At 39.1% G+C, this 22,693-nt stretch overlaps 1 protein-coding gene across 1 annotated transcript; it reads right to left on the bottom strand.

The window, feature by feature from the left end:
* Window positions 1-1,131: 1,131 nt before the first annotated feature.
* Window positions 1,132-20,798, bottom strand: LOC114570785 (septin-1). Its single transcript, XM_028601347.1, has 3 exons — window positions 20,736-20,798; window positions 10,987-11,126; window positions 1,132-2,959 (listed from the first exon to the last, which is right to left on the bottom strand). Exons 2-3 carry the CDS (start codon window positions 11,052-11,054, stop codon window positions 1,390-1,392), a joined length of 1,638 nt encoding a protein of 545 aa, XP_028457148.1. The 5' UTR covers window positions 11,055-11,126; window positions 20,736-20,798; the 3' UTR covers window positions 1,132-1,389.
* Between the last annotated feature and the right edge of the window lie 1,895 nt (window positions 20,799-22,693).

Below are 22,693 nucleotides of genomic sequence, written 5' to 3'. Positions count from 1 at the left end.
ATCTTTAGCACAGAAGGAAATTCTTAGCTTCACTTCTTTACTAGCCAGACGTCGAATTCTTTTACAGTGGAAGTCTCCAAACCCTCCTTCAGTTTCACAGTGGCTCAAAGATGTTATGTTTTTCTTGAAACTTGAGAAAATTAAGTACACGATGAGAGGTGACACTGCTAAGTTTTTTTGTATATGGCAGTCCCTTCTATCATATTTTGCAGACTTACAAGACTAAGTTCTGTTATATTTTGTATGTATGCATATTATACCAACTAAGCCAGGGTGGGGTGGGGTGGGGTGGGTGGGTTGTTTGCCTTATTTGATTTATTTACTCTTTTTCTTTTTTCTTACCTTTTGTGTATAATTTGTCATGCTCTGTAATTGTGTCTTCTGTTCATTTTTCTGTTTAAAATCTAAACTGTACAAAATGTTTATTTCAAAAACTTGATTCTGATCTCAATAAAAATATGTTGCAAAAAAAATAAAAATAAAAAATAAACCGTTTGATTGAAAGCGTACCGAGACCACCTCTTCAAGCAGGTGTCGCTACGCTTGTTTGGTCCGTTTTTGGTGGGCACCAGAGTTAGATTGCCGCGTTCTCACCTGCCCATACAAACCGCACCAGTGTGGCAAACAAACTCTAGTTCGATTCAACCAAACTAAAGGCTGTCGGTGAGAAAATGCCTTCAGACTACCCTCAAATTGTTCAAATATATATTTACTGTGAATATATTTAATCACTCAAAATAAAAACAAAGTACAACATAAATGGATTAACATGTTTTTGTCTTCTGAAATATAACTAGTCATTAAGCATGAATACACCAGGGTATAAAATATACAATAACATATATTGATTCAATGACTCAAAAGTCCATTCGATCTCCAACACAGCAGAATATTTCTGTCTGAGTCAAGAGAAGAAAACATCATCTGTACAAACTGATTAACAGGTGGAAGGAAACATGTTTAACTGCGTAATATGGATATTTATATATGATATTCTCTCTCTCTCTCGGTCTGTCTGTCTCTCTCTGTCTCTCTCCGTCTGTCTCTCCCTCCGTCTGTCTCTCTCTCCCAGTCTCTCCGTCTGTGTCTCTCTCTCTCTCTCTCTCTCTCTCCCCGTCTCTCTCCGTCTCTCTCCCTCTGTCTCTCCCTCTCTGTCTCTCCGTCAGTCCCTCCCTCCGTCTGTCTCTCTCTCTCTAGCCCTAAAATGATCTAAAAATAAGCAATGACATAAATGCAGATTTTAAACATTTCAAAAAATCATCTTAAATTCCTTCCTTAAATATTTTATGAAAGGAACCTTTAACACCAGATTTATACAACATGTACAGATGGGAAACTACCGTACCCATTTTTGCCATCCTCTTTTGACCATTTTAGATGGAAAGTGCATTAGATTGCATTATACATGTACTTTGCTGCTGCCTGAAATCCTTCAGATTTTCGACTTTTCATTTGTTTTAGATGGCTGACCTTCTCTGTGTCTTTTTTCTTCTCCAACTCTTCAATCAGGAAGTCCAGGTGGACATAAGTAGACAGTGAAACCACATTCAGGGCGTTCTCCTCCAGTTTGACAACATGATGGTAGGCTTCATCCAGCAAAGGGGTTTTGTTTTCTTCAAGGGTTTCCTTCTCTTTCTGAAGACTTTCCAAAAGGCTCTCTTGCTTCTCAGTCTCTTCTTTATTCATTTCATACTTCCCTTTCACATCTTCTAGAGTTTTTTGAGCTTTTCTTGTCTTGTTCACATACTTCCAGTTTTCTTTCACATGATCTGATACAGGACACTTCCCGGTACATGAAGTGCAGCGGCCATCTTTCATGACCTCACAGTGTTCTGGTTTCCAGGCCAGTGTGCATCCAGGATAGTGACAGTTCTCCTCACAGACAGTACAGCAGGTTGCTCCTTCATAGAACACCAACCCCCACATCTCACCATTGATACGTTCTTTATCTTTGTAGACTTCGTCAACTTCTATAGTGAACTCCTCATTGTTCTTCATCTCTCGTTCATACTTCTTCAGACCATCCTGAATCTGTTGGATCTCTGTTTGCTTTAGATCAATCAACTCAATTCTGTCTTGCAGGTTTTGGATGCAGGCTGTCAGTCTGATTCGCTCATTCAGGACATTTACGGTTGTTTCCAACCTCTGAGGTTCAGTTTTTACCAGAAAGTTTGTGAACTGATTCATTCCTTTCATTGATATTTTATTTGCATGTTCAAGGTCTTCTGCATCCTCTGTCCTGTCTTCATTCTGGCAGTTATCAAACAGGAAGTGAACAGATTGATTTTTCTCATTTCTGGCACATTTAATCTCTGCAGCCTCAAGAGCTTGTAAAGAATCTTTAGGTTTTCTTCCATTTGAGTATGTGATGAGGGCGACAATGTTCTTCTCCATGTCTTTCCCAAACAGAGACACCACTGAATCTAAGATGTACCTCAGTCGGTCATTCAGTCGATTCTCACTGGATTTCATCACCAGGCCCACTGCATTAATCTCATGAACTCCATCCTCTGAGCGGAACAAGTAAAATAATCGTTCCATGATGTTCAGGTCATGTTTGATCCCTCTGGTATCTCCGTATCCAGGAGTATCGATGATGGTCATTGAGTAGGGCAGAGTTTTATCTTCAAAACCAAAGATCTGGTACACGATCACATCTGATGTCTTACTTTCTAATTGAGTTTTCATTTCCTCCTCTACGATCTGAAACCAGACATCATCCTCCCACTCCACTCCCATGGCGTAGTTGACCAGAGTGTTGATCAGAGTAGATTTTCCTGTTCCTGTTTCACCAACAAGTAAGATGGTTTTGTTTATCTTGTTTGGATTTTTTTCACCAAGAGTCATTCTTGTCAGAGTTCCAATCTTCTCTTTCTTTGGTATCAGTCGATACAGAGTAGGAGATCCTGAATGGATAAGATCTTTGTAGGGGATGTTGTCATATTTGGATGAAGTGTTCCTGTAGAAAAGTAAAGACCAGAACTCAAAACACGAATTGGTACATTAGAGACTGGTTAAGAAAGCAGTAATAGTAGTAATTATGTAGGCCAGTAATGTCATAATTTAATATACTGAGTTTAGATGAAACCAAAACCCCTCAGAAAGATATGAATGTGGGCGTCGGGTAGCTCAGTTGGTATAAAGAGGTTTATTCCTCAAAGGGAGAACTGCTGGCACCTTCTTTTTGTTAGAAAACAGCATAACCTTGTTTTTTTTATCATTTAACACCAGTTTGAGATGAACAGGTGTGACTGTATAGCGTCAGATGCAGTCTGCAGATGTTCAAAGACCAGGGCAACAGTGTTCGCACGACAATAAACAATGTCATCATTTCATCCTCTGTGTACGTTCTCATAAAACAGTGCATTTGGTGTCATTTGACTCTTGTAGCACACTAAATGGATTGATCAGTGTCTCAAGCTAAATAACTAGCCAGCCAGCCGGCTACTCTATCATTAAAATTTAACAAGTTAATGTTTTCATGTTTGCACGGTTCTTTTAGAGGCAGAGATTACAAACATTAGTTTTTTCCAGTTTAAAAATTTAAATAAATCATCAACTGAATGCATGTAGGTTCCAGTGGCAACATGATGCATGTAACTTTAAGGTTCAACAAGTTAGAATATATATTACGTATTCCCTCAACTAAGATGTGCCTAATTTTAGGAATGTTCCGCAGGTGAAAAAAAGCTGTTCTTGAGATTTGTTGTAAGTGGGCGTTAAAGGATATATCCTGATAAAAAAATAACTCCTAGATTTCTGACAGTAGTGCTGGAGGCCAGAGCAATACAATCCAGAGTGGATATGACACATGCCTTTGGTGTGGGAGATCTGGGATCAATGCCCACTGTGATAACTCAACCAATGTGTCCCTGAGCAAGGCACTTAACCCCAAGATGCTCCAGAGGTGTGCAACCTCTGATATATAAAACAATTGTAAGTTGCTTTGGATAAAAGCATCAGCTAAGTGACATGTAATGTAACATGTAATAGAATGTAAGTTTTTACAGAATTGTTGTTGTCTGTTTACATAATATTTTACACCTCTATAATCTTAGTTATGTAAAAGAACAACACAGAGAAATGTTTTAGAAAGATATTAGACAATGAAGAGCACCAGAGAGACACTTTCTACAGACACCCGCAGCACTCCATGAAGACTGTTATATATTAGACATGTATCAAACATATTTGCAGATTCTAGAAACACTGAAGACTGTGTTATAAGATATGTTCCTTATTTAGTTTATGTCAACAAATCAAAGTTTCTGATCAAATTCCATTAAGAATACATACAGGCGATTTTTGTCATTGTATGTATATTGCGCATTAATGGGGTAGTGATCCAAAAATGGGTTTTATTAAAAAATAAAATGATCTTTGGGCGACCGGGTATCTTAGCTGGTAGATCTTGTGCCCATATAGAGAGGATTATTCCTCGATGCAAAGGCCAAGGGTTTGAATCCGACCTGCGGCAGGTTTCCTACATGTCTCCCCCCTCTCTCTCCCACTTCATGCTGTCCTGGTGATGAAAGGTGGAAATGCATGAAAAATAATCTTTAAAACAATAAAATGATCTCACAGAACTCAATAGAAGAATTATAGAGGAATGGAATGAAAGAAAAACGGAGGGAAGTGAGAAGGAGGAATGTGTAAATTGCCGTTGGCTGCCACCCAGAGTCTTTGTGGTTATGAAGGGTTAGAGGCAGCGTTACTGCTCCCAGATGTCGTGTGGCTTCTCTAAATAACAACTTAGGAATTCATGAAATACTGGCTAATAAAATGCATAACATGCAAATGTGGCATACCCAAGTAGGTGTCCACAAGACATTTCATGTACATAGTATGGATATGATTAAATAGTATATCTCTCTCTCTCTCTATATATATATATATATATATATATATATATATATATATATATATATATATATATATATATATATATATATATATATATATGTAGTTAGCTGCATAAAGACACCTGTCCACCCCATACAATCAGTAAGAATCCAACTACTAACACGGCCAAGACCAAAAAACTGTCCAAAGACACTAGAGACAAAACTGTACACCTCCACAAGGCTGGAAAGGGCTACGGGGAAATTGCCAAGCAACTTGGTGAAAAAAGGTCCACTGTTGGAGCAATCATTAGAAAATGGAAGAAGCTAAACATGACATCTCCCTCGGACTGGGGCTCCATGCAAGATCTCACCTCGTGGGGTCTCAGTGATCCTAAGAAAGGTGAGAAATCAGCCCAGAACTACACGGGAGGAGCTGGTCAATGACCTGAAAAGAGCTGGGACCACCGTTTCCAAGGTTACTGTTGGTAATACACTAAGACGTCATGGTTTGAAATCATGCATGGCACGGAAGGTTCCCCTGCTTAAACCAGCACATGTCCAGGCCCGTCTTAAGTTTGCCAATGACCATTTGGATGATCCAGAGGAGTCATGGGAGAAAGTCATGTTGGCAGATGAGACCAAAATAGAACTTTTTGGTCATAATTCCACTAACCGTGTTTGGAGGAAGAAGAATGATGAGTACCATCCCAATAACACCATCCCTACTGTGAAGCATGGGGGTGGTAGCATCATGCTTTAGGGGTGTTTTTCTGCACATGGGACAGGGCGACTGCACTGTATTAAGGAGAGGATGACCGGGGCCATGTATTGTGAGATTTTGGGGAACAACCTCCTTCCCTCAGTTAGAGCATTGAAGATGGGTCGAGGCTGGGTCTTCCAACATGACAATGACCCGAAGCACACAGCCAGGATAACCAAGGAGTGGCTCTGTAAGAAGCATATCAAGGTTCTGGCGTGGCCTAGACAGTCTCCAGACCTAAACCCAATAGAGAATCTTTGGAGGGAGCTCAAACTCCGTGTTTCTCAGCGACAGCCCAGAAACCTGACTGATCTAGAGAAGATCTGTGTGGAGGAGTGGGCCAAAATCCCTCCTGCAGTGTGTGAGCAAACCTGGTGAAAAACTACAGGAAACGTTTGACCTCTGTACTTGCAAACAAAGGCTACTGTACCAAATATTAACATTGATTTTTCTCAGGTGTTCAAATACTTATTTGCAGCTGTATCATACAAATAAATAGTTTAAAAAATCATATATTGTGATTTCTGGATTTTTTTTTTAGATTATGTCTCTCACAGTGGACATGCACCTACGATGACAATTTCAGACCCCTCCATGGTTTCCAAGTGGGAGAACTTGCAAAATAGCAGGGTGTTCAAATACTTATTTTCCTCACTGTATATACACTACCGGTCAAAAGTTTGGGGTCACTTAGAAATTTCCATTCCACTCCATTCCAGACACAATACCTGCTGAGATCAGTTGCATTGTTTTTTTTAACCAGGGCAGCAGTTTTCAGATTACATTATGTGCTTACATAATTGCAAAAGGGTTCTCGACTGTTGTAGAAAGAAGTGGCTGAAGAAACACTTGAAATTCATGCTTTTTGGTCTAAACGTCATACCCAAATTAAAAGTGGTACAGCTCCCATATACTTTGACACTCAGGGGTGTGCCTGATATCATTGGAAAGGTGATTGATGTGGGTTTGTTTGTGTATTTGAGAAGTGTTGTATTTTGTAGTTTGGCTTTTTTATTTGCACTTTTCAAATAGAAATAAAAAAACACACAGACATATTTGTAGAAAAGAATTCATATAAAATCCATTTTTGAGTCTTTTAGCTTCTGAATTTTTTTCTGTAGTAAGCTGAGACGTGGCTAATGCTGTGTTGTCTGTCACCTGTCAGATGTGTTTACAGCAGTGTATTTTAATAATTTTACAGATTTATAACTTGGACAGAAATAAAAAAATCTCCATTCTAGCCTCTGTAACTCTGTGTTAGTAAGGCCTAGAATCACCCTGACACAACTTGAGTGTTTACTTTCCAATGATATCAGGCACACCCCTAAGTGTCAAAGTATATGGGAGCTCTAACACTTTTAATTTGGGTATGACGTTTAGACCAAAAAGCATGAATTTCAAGCATTTCTTCAGCCACTTCTGTCTACAACAGTCGAGAACCATTTTGCAATTATGTAAGCACATAATGTAATCTGAAAACTGCTGCCCTGATTAAAAAAAACAATGCAACTGATCTCTGCTGGTATTCTGTCTGGAAAGGAAATTTCTAAGTGACCCCAAACTTTTGACCGGTAGTGTATGTGTGAATAGCTTGACATTAACTTTTTGAGGCAAGTACATTTTCATTTCACTTGTCCATGAACAAAAGTCACTTGTCCGGGTAAAGATTTATCATTTTATACATTTTTGTGTTTTGCTAATGCAGAATTTGAACAAACCGTTGAAAGCATCCAAACACTATCAACATTAATAAAATTCAGTTTAAACAGTAGAAACAAACGTGTCCCAAAAATAGATTTCCCCTTCAACAAGAAAAAAGGATCTCCAGACTCCATAATACAAAGTTATACTTTGCATGCCGGTGTGCAGAAGTTAATATATTGAGATTCTAAGTGAATATTTTAAAGTTTCTCATTACTTTCAGATTCCTAGTCAATATTCTGAGTTACTAAGTCAATATATTGAGATACTGAACCAATATGTTGAGTTACTAAGTCAATATATTACGATACTAAGCCAATATATTGAGATTAAGTCAATATTTTATAGTTTCTCATTACTTTGATATTCTTTGTTTATATTCTGAGATACTTAGTCAATATATTGAGATACTAATTCAATATTTTGACCAGAGGTGGTGGTGACTTGAACTTATAGCTAAAATAATTTTGTAGACATAACAATGGATTTTGCCACTAAATGTTGGTGTTAACGTTTTTTTTTTTTCTTTCTACAATTTCACTTTCTACCCGGCAGAAAGTTACCAAGGGATCCTTTAAAATGTGTAGCTATTTTACAGTTGATTATTACCTGATATTTAATCCTGCAAGTTGCAGAGCTGAGGTTTTACAATAACTGACGGACAAACGAGTAGCGGAGCAGCTAGTAACGTTACGAGACAGAGAGCCAGCCGTCAAGAGTCAAATTAACTTCATGCTTCATCCGCACAAAGCACACTTCTATCGCCACGAGTGACAGCTTTATTCGGCTCGTTTACTGTGAACGATTTGGCGACGTGGTAACGTTAAAGCGTAGTTAGCATGCTAACGTTAGCTAACTAACACCGGCTGCCTGGCCTGCTGGTTCCGCGGTGCTTTCTTGCTGTATCGCTTACAGAGAAGGAGCTGAACAGCGGGCTGGGTCTAACGTCAGGGGGCTGGGTCTAACGTTAGTTAATGTATTTGTTTCAAATCGGTAAAGTAAAATCTGTAACATAAACGGAATGAGTGGCACATAATAACGTATATAATGCTTTATCCACAAAAAGCACATTGCTATCGCCACGAGTGACTTCTGTTTTCAGATTGTTTTCTGTGAACGATGTGGCGAGGAGGTAACGTTAAGGTGGAGTTAGCAAACTAATGTTAGCCAACTAACACCGGCTAGCTCGTCGTGCTTTCATGCTGCTTCGCTTACAGAGAATGAGCTGAACAGCAGGCTGGGTCTAACGTTAGCGGCCCGCTGCCCGGGATTGTGGGGTAAAATTTGTATTTGTTTAAATTCTGTAACATAGACGAAATGAGTGGCACATAACGTGAAGTAACATGGCGTTTTGTTTGAGTTTTAACTTGTCCAGTGGGGCAAGTAAATTTCTCTTCCACTTGTCCTACAAAAAATCCACTTGTCCCGGACAAGCGGACAAGCCTTAGTCGAGCCGTGCATATTACTGCTGTCACTTTAAGGAGTGACACAGCACAATCAGTTGCGCTCCGGTTGCTATGGGGATGGACCTCCGCTCGCTCTCAGATACAACTTGGGAAAATACGAGAAAAGCTGCGGTGTCAAACTCTCCTTTTATTTCACCTGTCTTTTCAGGTCAGTAATGGGTAAACTGCCCATCTTTACTTTGTGGGGTCTCAACCTTTTGTTCTTACGCCTGTTTGATGACTAGTGTTGTTTGTAACATAACAATAAAAGAGTAAATAGAAAGTTTGCCATTGATCGGGGCAGCTAGCTAAGGTAGGCTACTGTAAACAGTCAGCTACCGTCTCGTGAACAAGCTGCGGTAGAAAACACATGTCACTGCAGACGGTTAAAGCCGTCTCGCAGCAAACTGGTTCATTGTCCTCCCATTGATTCATGTAGCATAGCATTTCGAGCTTCGACACTCTGCTTGTTAGAAACGGTTATGTTAACAAGTTTAACGAGTATGATTTAGTAAATACACATTGGTTTTAGAAACGATTATTTGGCCAACTGTAACAAGTAGACATAAGTTTTGATGTAACGGCTAACTGGTCATGTTAAATGAGTAAATAAGCGATGAGAGTGAATGATTTTCTTCTAATGTATATTGAATGTAAAAAAAAAAAAAAGGTATTAAGCTATACAAATATATTTGATAAATTGTTGTTTTAAGGAGAAGTGATGTAAATGTCTGATCCTGTATTTCTGTGTCTGTGGGGAATTCTGTTAATACGACCAGTATTTGCTAGGCAGCTATATGTAGCAACAATTTTAATAACCATGTAGCCATGTAAAGTGCACTATGCAGCCATAGTGGCCTTGTATGACAGATGTAAGTTAGAATGTGACAAGTGATATGGTGTTATTTTGGGAATATGTCAATGTTTTGTGATTTATTCTGAATGAATAAAGGAGATACAACTTGGGAAAATACGAGAAAAGCTGCTGTGTCAAACTCTCCTTTTATTCCTGTCTTTCAGGAAATTTTAATTTGTTACCCGGTCTCCTTGCCTGGGACCCATAACACAAAGATATGAAACAAAGTCATTCTCTTGGGTCTGTTTTGACCCCTGGTGTACATCAGAGAGTTTAGAACCAGGGAGCAGGTTGTTTAATGCTTTATATATTATTGGTGCTGTTTGAAAATGAACCAGATCAGTGAATATCAATGTTTATGATTTGAAGAATAATTAATGTGTGTGATCCCTATGACCGGTTTAGAGCTCAACAGTGACCGCCTATTTTCTGAACAGCTCTGCCTCCAGAAGTGTTTCCCTCTGTTCAATATCTCTGTTGAGGTTTGATTAAATGTTGACATAAAGAGTTTTAATCCTGGAACCATGACAACCAGCTACGAGAGGAATCAGGACCCTAAAACATTTGGCGCAAAAAACATTTTGAAAACATCTAAAAGTTAAAGGAACAAGACTGTTTACAGTAACAGAGACGTTGATGGTAGAAGCTCACTGTAGCCGTATGATTAACATTTCCTGGTAACCCCGAGTTGGACCAATCAGAGACGTCGCTGTTAGGCTTAGGATTGTAGATAGTTGACATGTACAGTACAGGCCAAGTTTGGACACACCTTCTCATTGAATGCGTTTCTTTATTTTCATGACTATTTACATTGTAGATTCTCACTGAAGGCATCAAAACTATGAATGAACACATATGGAATTATGTACTTAACAAAAAAGTGTGAAATAACTGAAAACATGTCTTATATTTTAGATTCTTCAAAGTAGCCACCCTTTGCTTTTTTTGATAACTCTGCAAACCCTTGGTGTTCTCTCAATGAGCTTCATGAGGTAGTCACCTGAAATGGTTTTACCTTCACAGGTGTGCTTTGTCAGGGTTAATTAGTGGAATTATTTCCCTTATTAATAAAAAAGCAAAGGGTGGCTACTTTGAAGAATCTAAAATATAAGACATGTTTTCAGTTATTTCACACTTTTTTGTTAAGTACATAATTCCATATGTGTTCATTCATAGTTTTGATGCCTTCAGTGAGAATCTACAATGTAAACAGTCATGAAAATAAAAAGGAAACACATTGAATGAGAAGGTGTGTCCAAACTTTTGGCCTGTACTGTATAAGTAATTCGACAAACCTCTCTCATGTAGTGAATTGTCTCATCATGTAATCAAATGTTATCCAGCAGTGTTTAACACTGTGTTTAAACAAGTAATACTCACATTGCCATGGTAAGTTCAGACAGATTAGGAGGTCTTTCCATGCTCCGTCGTCTCAGGTTTGAAGCCATCTCCAGGTCTCCTGGTCCTCCTGAAATGTTGAGATCTCTTCAGAGTGATGAAGAAGCTGACTTTAAATCAAACTGTGGAGACAGGAAGAGACACACATCAGAATAAACACACACACAGACAGACAGACAGACAGACAGACAGACACTAGACTCAGCGAGTCTAGTTCTAGAGGAGAACTAGACTCACCTTAGATTTCTGACATTTAAAAACTCACTATTCCTTTCAGATTAAAAGAAAACTCTGAGTTAGAGCAGCAGAGGAAACTAACCTCAGCCAACATCAACAATAACACTGATTTGATATTAGATATGTTTAATATTTAACTTTGGACTCCTGGACTGAGACTTATTTTATTGAAGCTGTAAATTCATGTTGATTAACTCTCATCAGCCCTGAACTTTCGGCCGAAATACTTTTATCACCGAAACAGTACCGAAATGTTGTGATGACGCAAACAGAAACCGCAACCTGCACGTGTGTCAATATCGAGGATTTACGACACTACCCGATCGGTTTCGTCCCACGCTAGCCTAATTTGCTTAAATCGGTTAATTTGGCTAACTGCTAGCTGATTGTAGCGGTATGCCGTCAGCCTCCACAGTTAAGCTAGCGGTAGTTTAGCTAACAGCTAATTTGGCTAACCGCTAGCTGGCACGCAAGTACTTGTCTGCTCCGGTGTTTCGGTTTTCGGTCTTGGTTTCCTCTTTTTTGGTTTTCGGTTTCGGCCAAGAATTTTCATTTCTGTGCATCCCTAGTAGTATTTATCTTAGGCTACGTTCACACCGCAAATCTTTATGCCTAATTCAGATTTTTTGCTCAGATCCGATTTTTTGTTTGGCTGTTCACATGACCTTTTAAAATGTGGCCTCCACTAGTTTCCCCTCCGGCTTCGCCCTCGCACGCGATCACGCTCCACCTCCCTGACGGTGTGGGCGAGACGGGCCGGTGGTCCGCCCGACTCTGAGGGACCGGGATCCCACCTCAACCGGCGCGCGCCGTCCCTCACTTTCATTGCGCCACGGGGTGACCCCGACCTGCGAGCGCATTAAAATCCTTGGTCCGTGTTTACAGGCGGGTCGGGGGGGTTGCCGACATCACCTTTTTACGTGACCCGATCCCCGCCCTGGTGATGCGACGCGGTTGGGGCACACGGAGGACAGTCTGCCCCGGTTGGTTTTTGAGGTAAAAGTCACATCAAATCCGCCTTGGCTGTTCACACTGCGGTCGCATTGAAAAAAATCTGATCTGGGTCGGATTCAGGACCACATGTGGAAGTGGCCTGGATCTGATTTGAAAAAAAATCTGATCTGGGCTAGATTTGAGTGTTCACACTAATTCTGAAGAAGCCTGACCTGGTTACTTGACCCCAAAAAAAATAAAATAAAAAAAAATCGGATTTGGGCCACATTTGCCTGCAGTCTGAACGTAACCTTATAGTCTCAGGAAAGTCACAACTCAAACTAAACTTTATTATATTCATGTGGTCTTCTCCTCAAAAGAGAAGAATCACAACACTTTAAAAGATTGATCACCAATCATTTTTAGAGCCCCCTTCTAATAGATACGTTGTTATCAGAAGGTATAGTCTGTGGCTGCGTTTCAATAGTGGCTCAACATGCTCTCGTTCACTTCCCCTACAACGTGACATCATGACTTTGCATAAACTAACGGCACTTATCTGTACACATTTTGAGCTATCCGCGTGTATGTCTACGCCGTATACAGCAGACGGGTTGGGTTTAGGAAAAGAAAAAAGCGACGGTTGGGTTTAGGAAACGTGACACGCGGGACCCGATCCCCGGTCTCCTGGGTGAGGGTGCTGTGTTTGACCCATCCTCCCCCCCTACGTTCATTTTCCCTAAGCACTTCTCCTCAGGGGAGTCCTCGCCGCCATCTTAAGTGCTGTTCCAATCGTCTGAAAACCTGAAGGGAACTTAGGGGGCTGAGGGAGCGAGTTAACAACGGTGGTCCCTCCAGAGGTGGATATCACCCACAATGCATTGCAGTCATGCATTTGTTGCAAGATATAGGTCACTATTTAACAAACACTATAGAGGGAATAATAATAATAACTTTATTTACAGACTCAAGGTCCAAATATAAAAGTACACACAACATACCACAGACAGAAGGGTACACCCAAACACAAAAAACATACAGACACACTGTCCATCACATAGTACACAGAGGGAACATACAAAACATACATACCTACATACATACATACACAGACACAAAGATAGTTATACACTATACTTATAACATATGCAAATGCGTATGCCAGTGTTTCCAGAGTTTGGAAGTAAATCTGATATCACTAAGTGCAGGGTTAGTTAAGGCAGTTAAAATTGTATTCTTTGACTCTGTTAATTGGCACCTAAATTTGTACATAAAATTCCTCAGTAAAGCATGGAAGGTGGGAACATTACTTGTCACAAAGAAATGACTAGCACTGGTCCATCTTGGATACTTCAACAAAATTCTAAATGCATCATTGTATGCTACCTTTATCTTATTTATCTTTGCTTTACTATAGCTGCACCATAGGTGAGCTGTATAAAGTGGTGTACAGTATGCTCTAAAAAGAGACGTTTTAACTTCTTCAGTACACATATGAAATTTACGTGCCAACATATTTGCCTGTCCATATAATTTACAACACTGGCGCTGTATGTCATCATCATCACAAAAATCATCCCTAATAATGTGGCCCAAATATTTTGTTTTAGTAACTACATTTAGCTCTTGCCCTGTCAAATAAAAAGATGGAAAGCATAGCTTCCCGTCCTCCTTAGTTCTGACAATCATTACAACACTCTTTTTTGCATTGAATTTGATGTCATACTGTAGTCCATAGTTTGAACAGACACTAAGCAGTTATTGTAGGCCAGCACTATAAGGAGACATAACAATTAAATCATCTGCATACATCAGATGATTGATACGCCTATCTCCCACCATACAACCAGTTTTACACACTTCTAATGTCCTAGAAAGATCATCCATATACAAATTAAAAAGAACAGGCGACAATATTCCACCTTGTCTAACCCCGTTGGTAACTGGGAAAGGATCTGATGTAATCTTGCCCCATCTAGCTTGCATTGTTTGATGGGAGTACCAATAATGCAAGATACGTATTAGGTACAGAGGGACCCCTCGCTCTTGTAATTTAATAAACAGTTTACCGTGATTAACACGGTCAAAAGCTTTGGGTGCATCAAGGAAACATAAAAACATTGTTGATCCATGGCTTTTGTACTTGGAAACAAGTTCTTTCAGTGCATATATGCACAAATCTGTGCCATGTTTCTTTTTAAAACCAAATTGATTGTCAGTGGTTGTTATATATTCTTGTAGTCTCAAATAAAATTTGTTCTAATACTTTAGAGAGTATACTCGCCAGAGCGATTGGCCTGTAGTTTTCTATGCTAGTTACCTTACAGGTTTTGTCCTTAATAACTGGCACTAACAGTACAGGTAACATAGCGTCAGGTAATATGCCATGCGCTAATATTCCAGAAAAACATATAGCAAGTAACACTGAGATTCTATGGCTTGCATACTTCAGGTGTTCAGCTGTTATTTGGTCAAGACCACACGCTTTGTTCACTGCCAATTTCTCAATAGCATGGCATACTTCATCAGGTCTAATAACCACGCCATCATTATTAATGACATCATCAACATGATATTCAGCACTCTCAACACAGTTAAAAATCTCTCTGAAATGTTTCCCCCACAGCTCCGCAACATTTTCATCCCCAGAGATCCCATCAATACTGGATGGCAAAGGCATCTTGCTATTATTGATGACCTTTACTTCCTTCCAGAAATCATACAAATTATTCTGCTGAAATTTTCTGGCCATAGAATCTGCCCTCATCATCTGCTCATTACTCCTGATAAACCTTACAGCATATTTAAACCTTGCATTTGCCTTTTTCTTATGTTCAAACTCTGGGCCATACCTTGCTTTTCCAGATGATACCCAGCTCAGAAAAGCTTCCTTAGCTTCTACATGAAGTTCAGACACCTATTCGTTCCATCCAGGTCTAATAGTGAGGGTTAGATATAGTTCACTATTTAACAAACACTATAGAGGGAATAGTGAGGGTTAGATATAGTTCACTATTTAACAAACACTATAGAGGGAATAGTGAGGGTTAGATATAGTTCACTATTTAACAAACACTATAGAGGGAATAGTGAGGGTTAGATATAGTTCACTATTTAACAAACACTATAGAGGGAATAGTGAGGGTTAGATATAGTTCACTATTTAACAAACACTAGAGAGGGAATAGTGAGGGTTAGATATAGTTCACTATTTAACAAACACTATAGAGGGAATAGTGAGGGTTAGATATAGTTCACTATTTAACACTAGAGAGGGAATAGTGAGGGTTAGATATAGTTCACTATTTAACAAACATTATAGAGGGAATAGTGAGGGTTATATATAGTTAATCATTTAACAAACACTATAGAGGGAATAGTGAGGGTTAGATATAGTTCACTATTTAACAAACACTAGAGAGGGAATAGTGAGGGTTAGATATAGTTCACTATTTAACAAACACTAGAGAGGGAATAGTGAGGGTTAGATATAGTTCACTATTTAACAAACACTAGAGAGGGAATAGTGAGGGTTAGATATAGTTCACTATTTAACACTAGAGAGGGAATAGTGAGGGTTAGATATAGTTCACTATTTAACACTAGAGAGGGAATAGTGAGGGTTAGATATAGTTCACTATTTAACAAACACTATAGAGGGAATAGTGAGGGTTAGATATAGTTCACTATTTAACAAACACTAGAGAGGGAATAGTGAAGGTTAGATATAGTTCACTATTTAACAAACACTAGAGAGGGAATTGTGAGGGTTAGATATAGTTCACTATTTAACACTATAGAGGGAATAGTGAGGGTTAGATATAGTTCACTATTTAACAAACACTATAGAGGGAATTGTGAGGGTTAGATATAGTTCACTATTTAACACTAGAGAGGGAATAGTGAGGGTTAGATATAGTTCACTACTTAACAAACACTATAGAGGGAATAGTGAGGGTTAGATATAGTTCACTACTTAACAAACACTATAGAGGGAATAGTGAGGGTTAGATATAGTCCACTATTTAACAAACACTATAGAGGGAATAGTGAGGGTTAGATATAGTTCACTATTTAACAAACACTAGAGAGGGAATAGTGAGGGTTAGATATAGTTCACTATTTAACAAACACTATAGAGGGAATAGTGAGGGTTAGATATAGTTCACTATTTAACAAACACTATAGAGGGAATAGTGAGGGTTAGATATAGTTCACTATTTAACACTAGAGAGGGAATAGTGAGGGTTAGATATAGTTCACTATTTAACAAACATTATAGAGGGAATAGTGAGGGTTATATATAGTTAATCATTTAACAAACACTATAGAGGGAATAGTGAGGGTTAGATATAGTTCACTATTTAACAAACACTAGAGAGGGAATAGTGAGGGTTAGATATAGTTCACTATTTAACACTAGAGAGGGAATAGTGAGGGTTAGATATAGTTCACTATTTAACACTATAGAGGGAATAGTGAGGGTTAGATATAGTTCACTATTTAACAAACACTAGAGAGGGAATAGTGAGGGTTAGATATAGTTCACTATTTAACAAACACTATAGAGGGAATAGTGAGGGTTAGATATAGTTCACTATTTAACAAACACTAGAGAGGGAATAGTGAGGGTTAGATATAGTTCACTATTTAACACTATAGAGGGAATAGTGAGGGTTAGATATAGTTCACTATTTAACAAACACTAGAGAGGGAATAGTGAGGGTTAGATATAGTTCACTATTTAACACTAGAGAGGGAATAGTGAGGGTTAGATATAGTTCACTATTTAACACTATAGAGGGAATAGTGAGGGTTAGATATAATTCACTATTTAACAAACACTATAGAGGGAATAGTGAGGGTTAGATATAGTTTACTATTTAACAAACACTATAGAGGGAATAGTGAGGGTTAGATATAGTTCACTATTTAACAAACACTAGAGAGGGAATTGTGAGGGTTAGATATAGTTCACTATTTAACACTATAGAGGGAATAGTGAGGGTTAGATATAGTTCACTACTTAACAAACACTATAGAGGGAATAGTGAGGGTTAGATATAGTTCACTATTTAACAAACACTATAGAGGGAATAGTGAGGGTTAGATATAGTTCACTATTTAACACTATAGAGGGAATAGTGAGGGTTAGATATAGTTCACTATTTAACAAACACTAGAGAGGGAATAGTGAGGGTTAGATATAGTTTACTATTTAACAAACACTAGAGAGGGAATAGTGAGGGTTAGATATAGTTCACTATTTAACAAACACTATAGAGGGAATAGTGAGGGTTAGATATAGTTCACTATTTAACAAACACTATAGAGGGAATAGTGAGGGTTAGATATAGTTCACTATTTAACAAACACTATAGAGGGAATAGTGAGGGTTAGATATAGTTCACTATTTAACACTATAGAGGGAATAGTGAGGGTTAGATATAGTTCACTATTTAACACTATAGAGGGAATAGTGAGGGTTAGATATAGTTCACTATTTAACACTATAGAGGGAATAGTGAGGGTTAGATATAGTTCACTATTTAACACTATAGAGGGAATAGTGAGGGTTAGATATAGTTCACTATTTAACAAACACTATAGAGGGAATAGTGAGGGAGGGGATGAGGGAACGGTCTCAGGCACAGCTGAGGTCAGAGTCAGAGTGGAGGTCTGCAGACAGACACTCTGGAATGTTTTGGGGGATTTTTTTAAAGATGTCAACAGACAACAACAAGCTTTGACACACACATATGACATTTAAAATAATAAAATATATGACACCTTATGTCTTAGAAGTCCCTAAGGGTTCCCCTCTGAATTAGAGGGACAGACAGACGGACACTTAAAAACATACAAGTTTAGATGAAGTGTTTTGGTGTGTCTCAAATCGCGCACTTCTTTACGTGTACTAACTATTTGAGTACACTCAAAATGTCACTCGTCGAAGTGTGGTAAATGCAGTGCACTACAAGTACCCGGATGGTGCACTCATAACGGTGAAAAAGTTGAGTGTGGAGAAAGTATATAATGGACCAATAGACCCCGTTGCTCTGGACGGAGACCAGTGAAGGCTATTAGAAGCACTTTTCCGGTGATGGCCAGCTTTACTGCGCAGCCTCCAACTGAGAGAATGTGAAGTGAGCAACGTGTCTGAAAGTTGTAAGTCTTCTGGTAGCTGTGCCAAGAGAAATCTCAATCATTCCCAATCTTACAGATACGGAGACTGTAGGTGTATGTAAGGAGATAACATGGGCACAGGCTAATTACTGATCACTAACATGCTAGTTAACATTAGTAATTAAACCTAAACATCTCATGTAAGTCCAAACTGCCTGTGAGCTTCTCCTGTACTATACGGTAATTCCTCTACTATGCGACAGTAAGTCTCGTGGTTATGACACAATCGTTAGCCTATTTTTACAAAAACGTCTTCTACGGAGCCATAACGTGAGGTACAAGGTAATGAAGCCTTTTATACATTGTCGTGTTTCTTTGGAACTAAACAACGGACAAATAGAGTCTTTAAAAGCTTCAGATGTAAAGTTATTCGCAGTCAAAGTGACGTAAAAAAAAAATGGCAGTCAGCGGAATGCTAACAGGAGGTGATGGCCAGTTAGCAACAAAATGGCGCCATGATGGCTCGAGTTCTGAAGCGAAGCTTATATACTGTCTATGGTGTGGATCGATGGACACTTTCCACACTCAACTGTCGCCATTTTGGCTACGTAGCGGAAGGGGCGGAGCTAACAAAAGGTGAAAAACTTTCGATAATGGCGGCCGAATTCGCGACAGCAAGACCCAAATGTAAGTTCAACATTAGTCTTTTTGCTATACTTGTTTAACATATACGCAACCTGTTTATGTATGTGTGGTAAATTTTGCAGTCAGTGATGATTTTTTTACCGCGAATTATAACGTTTATTTGCATCGTAATTTGACGTGCTATTAAGCTAGTTTTAGCTAACCTTAGCTAGCTAACAGCAGCGAAGTTACCCGTACTTCTAGCTATGCTCTTTGGTTTAACCACTGGCAAATCAGTGATAACCTAGCTAACGTTACATGTGTTGTGGTGTACGGTTGTTGTTTTTAAACTATCTTACTCACTGCAGACAATTTTAGCGTTAGATGTGTGATCTGGTAAATATACATTAAGCTGCCAACGTTAGTAGTAATGTTACAGTACGTTAATGTATGCTACGTTATATCATATTAACAGTGCAGTTTCTGTCCTGATCTGACTTATATAATCGTTAGGGACACGGACAATGCTGCCAACTTGAGGGAAGTCCTCCTCCGCTGGGGGAGGAGAGAGAGGATTTCCCTGCTGGTCTTGTGGACAGCACGGTGCAAAGGCTCTGGCTAAACCACGATCAGATGTACCGCTGGCGAGCCAAAAGAGGAAGACGAGGGCCTCGATGACGGGTCCCCACGCCGTGCCCAGGATGTCCCGTTAAAGGATCCTGCTGTAGAGTCTGAAGTCCCCCCTCAAATCACTTTCCCCATCAAAATACAGGGCCAGCAATGAATAGAACAATAGGATCTATTTAAATGTCTATTGTGTTGCCTCTGCTTTCACTTTTGTATTTTCACTGTAATTAATAGCTATTGCAATAAACACCCTTTATATAAACATATGACTATTTTCTATGTTAACGTTATATGTCAGTTGGACACCATTTTAATTGCTCCAATTTTGCTAAATAACTCAAAATGGCCATTTTTGGTTATTTTCTTTTTTTTTACAATGAATTAAGAGCAAAAGCATGAATATCATCATACCTGGATGTTTACGGATGCATAAAACAGAGGGAAAAAACAAGCAACAATAAAAACAATCACATTCATTTTGATGAACAAGGCAGAAATGTATGGTGACAACAGGTGGTGAGAATGCTGTGCCCTGGGTATAATTCACAATTTCACAGAAGAAGGAGGAGGAGGACTGAGATGTTTTGATCGTCACTTCCGGTAAGTACATAAGGCAGTGCGCGATTTGAGACAATACTCCCCCGTCAAATTTTACGCACTATGCAAGTAAGTACATAGTGTACAAGGGCACTTCCCTTAGTGCACTACGGGAAGTGCGCGATTTGAGACACACTATTGGTTTGGATATGTACATTTTAAAATAATTTTTAAAACTAAAAAAAAAACTTTTCCCTCTTTTTTTGTGATTATTTTTGGGTCTTTTTGCCTTTAATCAGTGTTTCCTCTGTTGATTTGACCGTGGTGGCCCCCCACGCCAACATTTCTGTGACTTTACCCTGCTGTTGAACTCCTTTCCTCCTCATCAAGGACTCCAACATGTTTACGTTTTTGGTGCTGACTCATCACCGTGGTGCGCCCCTGCCATGCCGTGTCGCTTTTGCTTATCGTGCAATTAACACGTTTCTGATTGATTTAGTGTGAAATGCTCCCACACCTTGGATGACTTGGGTCGTACTGATTTCTCTGCCTCCGCCGAGTGTTTCAGAACAACGTTACGGGTCTCTCGAGTCCATCTCCAACGAGCCTCATGTTTCTGGTCAGCTTTTTAAATTCATCTTTCTTACCTTTTGGTCTGCAGCAGCATGCTCAGTGTGTCTCTCTGCTTCCTCTTTCTCAGGGTACTTTCCCAGAAATCACATGATCAGAGGAGCCAATCACAGCAGAGCCTGGACCCAGCCTGTTCCAGCTGCTCTCCTCTGGGGTGCGCTGTAACTCAACCAGACTTTTTTTTTTTTTTTTTTTTTTATTAGGGCCCGAGCGCCGACAGCGGCGAAGGCCCTATTGAAACTGAAGGAATTATTATTATTTTTCTTTCTATTATTTTTCTTTCTATTATTATTTTCCCGTCAAACGAATTGGCTTTTTGAGGGGCTTAACATATTCAAAAACTCACCAAATTTGGCGGCCGCATCAAGTCTGGTGAAAATTTACATATTTTAAGGGTTTCCGGAATAGGTGCACAAAAATGGCTCGCTAGCGCCCCCTAGAAAGTTAAGAAAATTGAGCCCCTGCAGTGCGTTTAACGTAGACTCCCGAAACTTGGTACACATATGTAACATGTCAAGATGTACAAAAAACTTGATTGGAGCCATACCCTAAACCCAACAGGAAGTCCGCCATTTTTAATTAAATGTTCGAAATTAGTGCAATTTTGGCCATTTCCACATGTCGTACTTTAACGAACTCCTCCTAGAGATTTCATCCGATCAACTTCAAACTCGGTCTGTGCCATCTTAAGATGTTAAAAGAAAAACTTTTCGTCATAGGGCGTGGCCGTGGCGGGGCGGCCATTTTGTGCGTTTTGCCGCCGAAACAGGAAGTGGGTGTAACTCGAGCGTACGTTGTCCGATTACCTCAAAACTTTTCAGGATTCATGAGTCTTGTGTGAGGTGTCATTGAACTCAGCAGATAGTTCCTTCTTTATTCAGCTGTTTTAGAAGCTGTTATAGAAGGTGCTACACACATAGGACCAGCAGTTATAGAAGGTACTACACACACCGGACCAGCTGTTTTAGAAGGTACTATACACATAGTGTGGCAAATTTTATTTTAACCATTTGTTTAATGATATTAACCATTGGTTTGATTGTTTTACAACGCCACAAGATTTAGCTTCTTCATGTGTAGATTCAAAAGGCTCCAAGTGAAATAGTTGGCAACCGTGAACTATAGCCTAGAAAGTTATTTAGTTCTACTAGTTTGAAGCTCCTCACATTGTTGACTTTTTGCTTAAATAGAAGTGGAGAAGGCCGATGACTGTTTACAACAGTGAGAACTACGTAGGTTTCTGTCTCCTGAGAAACTGTTGTTTAGGCTAATGTTAGGTACAGGAGCAGAGGGGAAGGTGAGACAATGGTTTGACTGTAATGATGTCCTCTCTTCAACTATGGCCATACTAAAAGATACATTTAGAGGGGTGGCTTAACAGATGTTTTCACTATATGATGTTTGGATGTTTAGATTTTAGGTTAGAAAGACATTTTCAGTTGTGCTGCGTGTACCTTTTGAAACTGTTTTCTCCATTTGCAAATGTAAATAAATACTCAAAGACCAAACTTTGGTTTAATTAAAATATGTCCAAGTATTCAATGTGTTTGTCTGGTGTGTATACAAATTGCCAACCATGGTGTTAATTATACAAGGGAAGAAAATTGGATTTTTAGTTGATTCGGGAGCAACAATTTGGGTTTAGTGAAGTTTTGTTCTTCAAATCAGAAGCTCTCTGGTAAACTAGGGTTTTTTTCCCTTAGAGAAATGGTTAGAAGAATGGTTATCTCAGAGAAGTTCACCATTCTTATGATTTGAGTATATTCAGATCCTTGGGATCCTGAACCAGATAAGAAAGGAAAATGTTCATTGTTTTTCTCCCTTCCATCTGAGTGTCCTGTAAATTTGTTATGCAGATTGCATTTGAAAATGTCGATTTTGAAATTGAAGACATTCTTTCACCCACGGGTCTTAGGAATGTTTATTCTTTTGCCCACTGGCTTTAAAGTTGTGCTGTTTGATAAAAATCACTCTT

This window comes from Perca flavescens, chromosome 16, assembly GCF_004354835.1.
Source record: "Perca flavescens isolate YP-PL-M2 chromosome 16, PFLA_1.0, whole genome shotgun sequence".
In the NCBI taxonomy this organism is placed as follows: domain Eukaryota; kingdom Metazoa; phylum Chordata; class Actinopteri; order Perciformes; family Percidae; genus Perca; species Perca flavescens.
Note: the sequence above shows the minus strand (reverse complement) of the source record. Positions and strands in the feature narration are given on the sequence as shown.